The sequence below is a fragment of the Schistocerca nitens genome, chromosome 7, assembly GCF_023898315.1.
Source record: "Schistocerca nitens isolate TAMUIC-IGC-003100 chromosome 7, iqSchNite1.1, whole genome shotgun sequence".
NCBI classification, from domain to species: domain Eukaryota; kingdom Metazoa; phylum Arthropoda; class Insecta; order Orthoptera; family Acrididae; genus Schistocerca; species Schistocerca nitens.
The window spans coordinates 353,357,987-353,370,048 of record NC_064620.1 but is presented as its reverse complement, the minus strand read 5'-3'; the positions used below and the strand labels follow the sequence as shown (position 1 = coordinate 353,370,048).

The 12,062-nt window shown below is 40.2% G+C and overlaps 1 protein-coding gene across 1 annotated transcript in view; it reads left to right on the top strand.

Moving 5' to 3' along the window:
- The window catches only part of LOC126195053 (tubulin beta chain-like), a 95,505-nt gene extending 89,881 nt beyond the window's left edge, over nucleotides 1-5,624 (top strand). The window contains exons 7-9 of the mRNA XM_049933500.1: nucleotides 517-666; nucleotides 3,504-3,656; nucleotides 5,283-5,624. Coding sequence (XP_049789457.1) covers nucleotides 517-666; nucleotides 3,504-3,656; nucleotides 5,283-5,399 — 420 coding nt within the window. The 3' untranslated portion in view covers nucleotides 5,400-5,624. The remainder of the gene's footprint in view (nucleotides 1-516; nucleotides 667-3,503; nucleotides 3,657-5,282) is intronic.
- The last annotated feature ends 6,438 nt before the right edge of the window (nucleotides 5,625-12,062 follow it).

Sequence of the window (12,062 nt, the reverse complement as noted above, 5' to 3'; positions counted from 1 at the left end):
GAGGCTCACGGTTCTTTCGTGAGTTCGTGCGTGGCGCACATGGGGCCTGAGCTATTGCAGCGCATTCTTCATTCCCTGCCTGCATTTCCTTCTCCTGCCCCCTCCCTCCCTCCCTCCCTATCCTCGCTACTTCCCCGTTGCCACCTCTTTCCCCTCTCTCGGTGTTCCGATTTAGGCCGACCTGGCTATTCCCTTGGTTTCCTGTATTGGTTGCAATAATGTGGCGCAGCAGTGCAGCTGCAAAAGTGTAGCTTACTCAAGAAATAGTTGCTAAATCTGAAGGTAGAACTTCGATAAATTACTTAAAGGGACCAAGTAGACAGTTGACATTGGACAGAGAGAACTTGAGTTGTATTAGCCCACGTTACGGAATGTAGAGTTTACATTGCTGTTTGTTTCATCTCTCAGTAATTAAAGGATTTCATATTCTTCAACATAAATTAAAACATTACTCGCAAAAATTTCAGTAAAGTAATGGTTTTGCTACAGGAAATTCACATGGAATTCTGTTCGCAGGTGGACGAGCAGATGCTGAGCGTTCAGAACAAGAACAGCAGCTACTTCGTGGAGTGGATTCCTAACAACGTGAAGACGGCCGTGTGCGACATTCCGCCCAAGGGCCTCAGCATGTCCTCCACGTTTATCGGCAACACAACAGCCATACAGGTAAGCAATAAACTGCTGGAAAGACGAGTCCAATAGAATGCTGTGAACTGTTAAATCACAATGAGGTTTAAATTAAACCAAAAAGGTAGTGGAAATGTCGTTGACTGTGGAGATTATTGAGCGCTACAGCAATACTTCGCGGTATTCCTTTATGCTTGGTCAGGGACAGGGAGCTGGTGTTTAGGTAAAGTGCTTACTTGTGGTAAACCCCGAACTGGCGTCGAAGGGGTGTCAGCGACGTAAGTAGGTTCAGTTCATAACTTGCTGTCCTTTGCAGGTGGAGCGCTTACTGACGAAAAGAACTTCATATGTCCTTGGAGGGTAATTATTAGTGGACTGTGGTACAGTTATTCCGAATGAAAAAAAGTCTACCTTAATGGATATTAATTCTTTGAACTGAATACGTATGCCGGCCGAAGTGGCCGTGCGGTTAAAGGCGCTGCAGTCTGGAACCGCAAGACCGCTACGGTCGCAGGTTCGAATCCTGCCTCGGGCATGGATGTTTGTGATGTCCTTAGGTTAGCTAGGTTTAACTAGTTCTAAGTTCTAGGGGACTAATGACCTCAGAAGTTGAGTCCCATAGTGCTCAGAGCCATTTGAACCATTTTTTTTTTTTGAATACGTATCTCGAGACTTCACCTACACCTACCATGACTTACATTAGATACATTACATTAAATTACTCTGCATTTACTTTAAAGATAATTAAGAACACAATTAATACAAGAAATTTACCTTCATTTCTTGGTCGATATATGTGGTGGTTGTCTTCTGTTCAGTATTTATCACTCTTCCTCACGGGTGCTCAAACTGCAAGCGAGTTCCGAAGTAACTAGCTTCAACCGATCTTCCCACGAGGACCATCGTCACAGCCGTAAAATCTGTTGCAACAGATGTCGTCTGTCCCAGACTCTGTGTGGGAACAGCCACTTTTTGATAGCCAGCTGTAACACTGCTCGCGTTCTGGACTTTTTAACAAGTCATTACTAACGGTTAAATGTAACATTATTTCCAATGAATTAAGACTCGCGGAATATTGGAAACAGTAATAACTCATACTTAAGCTTTTCAGAAGTATGAATATCTTCTATTATGGCGATACTGAAGCAAACGATTTGCAAATTACAATCTGCCGAAGTTGTAAGTATAGACTACTATCAAACAGGACGCCACGCCAATATGATTGTAGGGGCGGGGGTTCTCTTGACCATTTTGTTTGGTTTATTCCCAGGGTTAGAATACTAAACACAGAGCGCTTGAAACACACACTGCAGACAGTCGAGTTCTTACAATAACTGTTGGAGCTACAAAGCTCTTCTTGAACTCGGGCAGGTCTAAGAGGATTTCTTCAATAACTCTACAGAATCCATGCCTTGCAGGTGTGAAGCAGTGCTGGCGATTTGTGGTAACCATGAACTATACTAGAGAAAGTAATTTTTATTGTTGACTCTGAGATATTCCACTCTGGAGGAGAAATACATCTGTTGCCATAGACTAAAATTATAATCGACTACTAAAATATCATATTTCTTTACATTGTACATCAACTAAAATCCACCATTCTTACATATACAATTCCAAATGTAATTCTGTAACTGTTTTTGATGTAGGCCTATTTCACAACAAAGCTGTGTGCGATAAATACATTAGAATGGGAGCAAATTTGGTTCAAGGTTAACCACTACTGACTTGGAGGTGGCTTTCAAAACTTGGATTCCTGTTTGTCACTGTTTCTCCACAAAAGTATTATGCACCTAGAGTCAGGCAGCCTGTCAGAAGAGTTTTTCTTCTTAAATAAGTACCAACTCTACATTGTCACTAAACGTTTTCGTTAGGCTGTTACGCATAATAGGTCTGTAGAGAGATTTTCTCACAAATTTTTGTCTTCCTCAAAACAAACTTACTTGCCTTCAGTCCTAGCACGATAAAGCTGAAATATGCAATAAATGGCTATCAGACTATTCGTGGCTAGGACTTGATATTACTTGGTGGAAATGCAGTAAATAAAATTAATCCTGTCCTAAAAATAATGACGATAAACTTCGAAAATGGAATTAAACACTGCATAGACAAATGCTTATAGCACTGTTAATTTACGGAACGCAGATTACAACGCCATTTATTCATACAACACTGCACAATCACTTGAATCCAAACACTGCTCTGTTAAAAAGAATTGATGGAAAGTGAAATATATTCACTCACACAACTGTCAGCAAGATAACTCAGCATTCTCTCATGCTCGCCTATAAATCACTAAATATCTTGAAGTTAATCACGAGTTTTAAATGTTCAGTGAGCTGCGGAAATACAAAACTGCTGTTTAATTTCGTTTGAGTAAATTGCTCGGTACTATGTTGCATAAAATATTTTATAGTTAGAAAATTTCTATACGTTGCCAAATTGGTTATGAAACTGAAATGATCTGTATTCTTCATGGTCGCTGACTTAATTACTCAAAACAGATAAACCTAATGTGTTATTGGCGAAAATGTTTTACATAGCCAGTTCTAATAATGACACAAATAAATCCTCTGCAAGTAACTACTTAATTACAACCCACAAATTTTACTGTTTAACTACGACAGACACCACACACCTCAGGTATGAGTAGATTTGAACATTCTACCATGTACAATAGTGCCAAGAAAAGAAAATGAAATTAATCTAAAGCTGTAATCTCGGAAAACCTTGTGGATTGTGCCTGTGTGTATATATAATCATACGGTACTGAGGCAGTTATTCCATCTGTGCATAAACTGACACCTGGACCTGTTATTTCTTATGTTATTTGTCAGCTCTGTAGGAAGTTTGATGTAAGTATGAATTTGTTTCAGGAATTGTTCCGGCGAATCTCGGAGCAGTTCGCCGCCATGTTTCGGCGTAAGGCTTTCTTGCATTGGTACACTGGTGAAGGCATGGACGAAATGGAATTTACAGAGGCAGAGTCTAATATGAATGATTTGGTCAGCGAGTACCAGCAGTACCAGGTTAGTTGAGATTGTTTCATGAACCTGAAGAAGTGGCTGCTAACAAACAGCCTTTGTGTCAACTGAATGAAAGGCCAAAAACATTACTGCGTTTCAAATTTAGTAATCTATGGTGAATGATTGATTTCAGGATAAATATGTATTTGGAACAGACGTACCCTTCCTAAAACCAACTTGATATTCACTTAAATGACTGTCCAATATTGGTTCTACTGTGTTTAGTAAAATCTTTGAATGTGTTTCATATGCACTGTGGTTGTTACCATTTTGTTTAGGGCCTTACATATAAAATAGATTCACAGCAGGTACCTTCCACTCGCCACAGATTTTGTCCTGTTTTCCAGATTTCCTCAAGGATGAATTTTACTCATTTTCTGTTTTTGGCATAGACCATTCCTAAATGTTGCTGTAATAGTCTTCTCCACAAGATTTATTTTAATTACGTTGTGGTGACTACTGACACTGAACCAAACAACTTCAACAAAGGAAATGGTCATTGACTTTAGTTTACTTTGGATTATATCTGTATATGCACACGTTTGGTTGTGTGTTTGAGGTATGAATAAATGAGTTGCACAACTCATTGGGTTTTTGTCAGTCTCTGCCATGATTAGTAGCTGAAACTTCAATGTCTTTGATAGTTGGAGGTAAATCTTATGTGTGTTTTAGAATTCAACTTCTGGATTTGTTCTAGACAGTTGAGGAGCTAATAAATATTTTGCACATTTTCTGTAATTTTATGTCTTACTTAAGCTTGCCAGTTCCACACGCTTTGATTCTCATATTCCTTCAGCACGCCATTCAATGATAAAAATCATGGCCATTCTTTATTGAAAAGCCTTCCTAAATTTCTGCAAGTTTTCTCTTTTCAAAATCTCTTAGTTCTAATTATTCTTTCTGTTTCCTTGGGGTTTAAATTAATGATGGTGTTCAATTTTCCATGAGCATCTCCAGTTTTCCACTTTTTGGTTCTCTGTTACAGCTTCTGCACATTTCATTCTTTTTTTTAATGGACTGAGCCAAACGTTTTCTGTACAATATTATTGATTCCTATAGATATTTGTGTCCATTTGACGTGTTCAGCTATTTTAATTTTGTCTTGATACTTTTGAATTGATTCTTTCCTTACAAGTCTGTGTTATATTTCACTAGTTTTGGCATTTTCATTTTATTTTATTAGATAGATTTTGATTTTAGAGGGAATCATGATCAGAAGTGGTGGTGGTGGTGGTGGTGGTGGTGGTGGTGGTGGTGGTGGTATACATCAGTTTTGCTGAAGACCAAGCAGAATCAAGATTTCAAATTACAAAACTATAGTGCTATTCAATGACTGAGCTCTATTATGTTCACTCTTGCCAAAAAGACATGGCTGTCAGTAACTGGTGAAACGTCTTGTGAAGGTAACTTCAGCTGTTACAATGATAATACAGAAGTATCTGGTATGTGTCATTCGGTTTCTTGCCAAAAAGCAAACTGTACAGGTATTTATTGACTGTAATCATTGCTTTCACAAATATGAGCAAAAAATTGTTACACAAAAATTTAGATATTTGGGATAAATAAATGTGAGTAATCATACTGATGTTACTGTTGCAATATATGTGAGGTGCACCATTTTTCATGCAGGAGGCCACAGCAGATGATGACTATGAGGACCAGGAGGAGTATGAGGAAGAGGCTGCTGAGGATGCTGGTGCAGGTGGCGATTCGTATGGCATGGAGGAGACACGGGTGATGGGCTAGTCACGCCATGATGGTGTGCCTACATAAGACTGCAAAGTAGACTGTCACTCTACTCCTCTACAACACACTGCTTCCTTCTCAGTTGTTGGCTTCATACATTTCTCTGATACTGAGCTTAAAGCACCTGGAAAATGTATGGAGCACATAATGCAATTTTTGTAAGCTTTCAGTCAAATTTTTTTATACTGTGTACAGATTTATTTAAATAAAAATTTTTAAAGTAAATATTTGTTGTTTCTAAGCTATAGTAAGTCATCTAGAAAAATCTTTTATACAATGTACAGATTTATTTAAATAAATTTTATTAAACTGAAAATTTGTAGTGTCTTGTATTACAGATCATGTTCAGTTTATTAGTGATAAGAATGGAAGGCTAGTGAATTTGGTCACCTGTGTTCTATAAACAAATTTATTTGCTCTGATGTTTCAGTGACCAAAAAACTAATGAAAGAGAGAATAAGATGCTGTAAACTCGAGTTATAAAGGCCATTGTTCAGCCTCATCTTTCATAGCTATGCAAATAAATGAAAAACTTAATACTTACTGGCCAATAACATGTTGCCTAAATCAATCTATTCCCAATGTATCTAATTAGCTAAGTGGATCTAGAATGTTTCTTGCATAACACAACTTTAGACAGAGGAAACAAGGTATTGGAAATGAATGGGATTCAGAAATACATGAAACTGAATCCTCCATTTCATTTTCGTGGCAGGTGTTATCTTAATATTTCAGACACACTGATAGCAGAAATTCTAAACTCGTGCATTGGGAATTTGATTCTTCCAAGAGGTTCTTGATAATGTCACAAGACCTTTCAGTGTGTTGAACTATGTTGGTCCCTGTTGATCAGTTACACAAACTGAAGGATAATTGTAAACATTAGTCTCCAGGAACATGACTTCCAAGTTAAGCCCAAAAACCATGTATTCAGAGCTACAATTTAGTGCCATATCTACTAATCGCTGGTATTGAAGCAACAAATGCAGTTGTTGTGGGTGGTAAACACTATCTTTCATATAACAATATGCATCTTCAAATGGCTGCATTTTTGCTTTCACAGAACGGTTCATCCACTGGTTGTTTCCCACTGAACGAAGTTGTATTTGCTCTTCCACTTGTATCGAAAATGACAATGCTATACAAATATGAACAGAAGAGTTTCCACTGTACGCACACTAAGAAATAATTGGAGAATAAAGGTTATTTACCTTTTAAAAGTAGATTTTTTAAGATCAAAGGTAGTATCTAAGTCAGTAGCTCTAATTTTAGCACATGTAAATCTGCTGTTTAGACAAGTACAATAATTCATCCATGAAGTATGGAGGTGTCATCATTTACTTTTGGGGCTGGATAAGAATTTGAGATGGAACTGCAGGAATAATGGATAACATGCCATATCAATATACTGAAGGCAAATCTGCATGAATATCATAATACGTATGTTTGGTTTGAAAACATAACATGAAGTGGCCTCTGTCATGCACTGAATGGTGGCTTGCTGAATATATACTTGAAAACAATGTTTTCTTCCACCAGGACAGTAGTAATATAAACACTGCTACAAATTCTCTGTGGTTACTGTACTACACATCAGAACAGCCAAAGACATTCCACTATTTAATTTGTACATTTTGACAATTTATTCATCACCTTAGTGTTCTGCACTAAAAGGAATGATACTGAGGATGTAAGTGATATGTAGAAGTTATTTCCAGAAACTTGGTGTGAAGTGTCAAGAGTAGACGTATCTAAACAGACTGAATCGATTGATAGATAATCCTAAACAGAACTTCAGGAGAAGAAACAAGAAAACTGTTATGGTTCTTACTATTCCACAATGTACGCCAGTATTCCCCATTGGTTCCCATTTTGGATTTTCTGCTTCATCTGATTGTTGATATTTTGCCAGTGATTCATACTCCACGTAACACATTAAACTTATTTTGTGTCAGAACATTTAAGTTTTCAGATATATGTAGTGTGCTAGCTCAAGAATTATCTGCAGGAACAATTAAAGGAAAAATTAAGGCTATTTGAGCTTGTATTTTGAAGCAATGTGTCGTTTCCATGTATAAAATAAATGCATTACCTGCAATCTGCAGCTTACTTTGTTAACATAGTGATTCATATTGTAAATAACATCCAAAGCTGTCAAATAAAAATGTACATGATGGAGCTGAGGTACATAAAGAAGGAAGCATTTACTTAAGTTTCGTTCATAACACATATTTAACAAAACATCTATCCCCCACAAAATGTGTAGACCTGCACTAGTAACCTAGGAAGATGATGTAAAGGTACAAATATCAATCCTTACCTGGAAGATCGTTTTGCCTCCGTAGTGCAGTGGCAGTATTGCCACATACCACACAAGAGGGCCCGGGTTCGATTCCTGGTAGGGGACTGGGAGTTGGGTCCATTTTCATCATCGTTGACACAAGTCTCCAAAGTGGCATCAACTAAAGACTTGCAATACGGCTGCTGAACCCCTAAGAGGATATCCCAACCATTAAATGCCATACGATCATTCCATTTTCCACCTGGCAGATCGAATCTGCCCTTCCTCATCTCTGCTCCAGTGGAGGAGTATCAGTGACATGGCGCTGCCCAATACTGCAAGCAGGGCACCTGCCGATAGTTGCGATCGATCTAATCCAAACCAGCAGACCAAATGGGTCGCGGGTGCCGGATCGCGTATAAAATTGTGTAAATTGAAGATCGGGTTTACTTTCGTTATTGCATAATTAACTGATGGCGCTGCCGTAGGTCAACTGGATGTCAACTGTTTTTTAAATAGGAACTCCCAGTTTTGTTATATTCGTGTAGTACGTAAGGAATATGAATGTTTTAGATGGACCACTCTTTTTCGCTTTGTGATAGATGGCGCTGTAATAGTCACAAACAAAAAAATGGCTCTGAGCACTATGGGACTCAACTGCTGTGGTCATCAGTCCCCTAGAACTTAGAACTACTTAAACCTAACTAACCTAAGGACATCACACACATCCATGCCCGAGGCAGGATTCGAACCTGCGACCGCAGCTGTCGCACGGTTCCGGACTGCGCGTCTAGAACCGCGAGACCACCGCGGCCGGCCATAGTCACAAACATATGGCTCACAATTTTAGACGAACAGTTGGTAACAGGTAGGTATTTTAAAATAAAATACAGAACGTAGGTACGTTTGAACATTTTATTTCGGTTGTTCCGATGTGATACATGTACATTTGTGAACTTCTCACTTCTGAGAACGCATGCTGTTACAGCGTGATCACCTGCAAATACCACATTAATGCAATAAATGCTGAAAATGATGTCTGTCAACCTCAATGCATTCCGCAATACGTGTAACGACATTCCTCTCAACAGTGAGTAGTTCGCCTTCCGTAATGTTCGCATATGCATTGACAATGCGCGGACGCATGTTGTCAGGAGTTGTCGGTGGATCACTATAGCAAATATCCTTCAACTTTCCCCACAGGAGGAAATCCGGGGACGTCATCCGGTGAACGTGCGGGCCATGGTATGGTGCTTCGACGACCTATCCACATGTCACGAAATATGCTATTCAATACCGCTTCAACCGCACGCGAGCTATGTACCAGACATACATCCATGTTGGAAGTACATCGCCATTCTGTCATGCAGTGAAACATAGTAACATCGGTAGAACATTACGTAGGAAATAAGCATACATTTCACCATTTAGATTGCCATCGATAAATTCAGGGCCAATTATCCTTCCGCCGATAATGCCGCACCATACATTAACCCACCAAGGTCGTTGATGTTCCACTTGTCGCATCCTTCGTGGATTTTCCGTTGTCCAATAGTGCATATTATGCCCGTTTACGTTACCGCTGTTGGTGAATGACGCTTTGTCGCTAAACAGAACGTGTGCAAAAAATCTGTCATCGTTCCGTAATTTCTCTTGTGCCCAGTGGCAGAACTGTACACGACGTTCAAAGTCGTCGCCATGCAATGCATGGTGTATAGAAATATGGTACGGGTGCAATCGATGTTGATGTAGCATTCTCAACACCGACGTTTTTGAGGTTCCAGATTCTCGCGCAATTTGTCTGCTACTGATGTGCGGATTAGCCGCGACAGCAGCTAAAACACCTACTTGGGCATAATCATTTATCGCAGGTCGTGGTTGACGTTTCACATATGGCTGAACACTTCCTGTTTCCTTAAATAACGTAACTATCAGACGAACGGTCCGGAGACTTGGATGATGTCGTCCAGGATACCGAGCAGCATACATAGCACACGCCCGTTGGGCATTTTGATCACAATAGCCATACATCAACAAGATATTGACCTTTTCCACAATTGGTAAACGGTCCATTTTAACACGGGTAATGTATCACGAAGCAAATACCGTCCGCACTGCCGGAATGTTACGTGATACAACGTACGTATACGTTTGTGACTATTACAGCGCCATCTATCACAAAGCGAAACAATTGATTCTACTAAAACATTCATATTTCTTTACGTACTACACGAATATGTAATAAAAATGGGGGTTCCTATTTAAAAAAGCGCAGTTGATATCCGTATGACCCTTGGCAGCATCATCTAGCGGGCCAACCATAGCGCCGTGTGGTTTCCCCCTTCAAGCTAGACGAGTTTCGTTCTTTGTAGTTTCTTCGTTTGATGCTTATTCCGTGAGTCATTTGCCCCGGTCACTATCAATGGGCCACCATGTATAGGCGTTGCCGGCCGCAGCGCCGTTTTCTGCCGGTTTACATATCTCTGTAATTGAGTGCGCATGCCTGTACTAGTTTCTTTGGCGCTTCAGTGTAAAACCTGTCTTGACCAGGGATTCACTTCCTCACGTACTTAGAGGTATAACCGACCTTAGCGTCTTGCTTAATCATTGTGACTATAGTGAAGCTGCTAATGAAAATTAAGGATAGAGGGAGATATTACGCAGTGGTGATAAAAAGAATAAACTCCGATGTATTGTTACGTTGTAACCAAACTCAAGTCCAAAGTCCAAAAACAAGTCGCTAATGAGACACAGCACTTGACATTGAAAAAAGCCCAAACAGGACTGACCTCCTGGACGGACATGCACCCCAGCTCGCGGCATTACCAGTTTTCCGAGAGCAACAGCGATCTGCTGTTTCAGAAGTTCTGATTGGACTCTACTACAGCACCTAGGATCTGGATCTCGACAATGATCCTCTGTGTGGTGGAGCTGGTGGATCCCCGCAGTCTCGCGGAGATGTTACACCCTCTGCAGCATGATGGACATCGAAGGTAAACCTTGATGTCAGAGGTTCCCGATTGTTGAGTGAATCACAGGTTTCCTTGTATCTCTCACTATCAATCTGGCCTCTGAACCGTAGTAGGGCTTCATATGCAGGCTTTTGGGTTTTGTCTTTTTGCTGTAGGTTTGATCTTCGACATGGCCCAGAGTAGTTCTTCAATAACTTTGCCGATAGTCTCACCTTTCGCACAGGTACAAACATCCATTCCAAATAATGCGGGCTGTAACTCACTGGTCGGTACGTGTTGGTATAGTACTCTTTCTCCTGGGCGTCCAGGATCCACATGAGGGCTTCGGTCCTAGTAACGAAGTGTTTTATGAGTTATCCCGAGTACAGTCCAGTTGAAACGGGAATAGTTTATCCTCTGTCGATTCGACCTCGCGACCATGGGGCAGAAGACAACAGTGTCTTGCTTCGATGTTTTGTATGTGAATCTCATGACGGCCAGTGTGGTATCTCAGTCTTTCTGACATCGCCATACATCGAGATCATGTCTGCCAAAGTCCTATTAAAGCGTTCTGTGAGAACATTTTCTTTTAGGCGGTAGACAATTGTCCAGCGGCTAAAGTACTAACTGCAGTCACCCTGACACAAAATTATGTCTTCTACAAGTAACTGTGCAGTCTATAGAGTTTCGCCATTTGGCATAGCTTTCGTGACTGCGTAATGGGTGAGGCAGTCAGTGCAGAAATTATCCACTGATTCCTGTTTGTCTAGTCTGAGTGCCACTCTGATATATTGATTCTAATTCGATGGAACGGCGCTGCTGCAGTCAGGATTGGTACCAGGTGTCTTGGAGGTAATTGTGGCATGTGCTTTCATGACTGGCATTCCTTGGTATCGAGTCTAGCGGATTGGTAGGGATTTTGGCCTATGGTAACTGCTTCTCATTCTGTCTAGGGTCTTCGCGAATCCCATGTGATCAGAGGTTGGTGCATTACGGTACTACGTCATGATAGTGTGTTCCCTGCCGCCGTTGGATAAGCAGCTGCAGCAACAAGTCATATACCCCTAGCTTACTTATTTGTTACATAGTTTAATTCTTAATTTCTTTGCGTGTTTTTGGGTACTTCCATTGTTTAATTCATAAATTTCGGGCGTATTATAGTATTTGAGAGTTGTAGCATCGCGCTTTAGTGTTTACTTCGTAGATTCTTACTTAAATTGCGTGTGACTTTCGTATAGGAGGTGTAATTTAACAGATTTAGTTACTTTAATCGTAAATTCAGGCAGATTGTAGCGCAGTCGTTAGGCATTTATACAGGTTAGTTAATACATTCTTTGCGTGTTTCCCTTGCGTTATCTAGGCACGGACTCATGTTTCAGTAACTGTTGTTCAACATCGATTAGAATGGACACGGACTCTGATTGCTGTGTT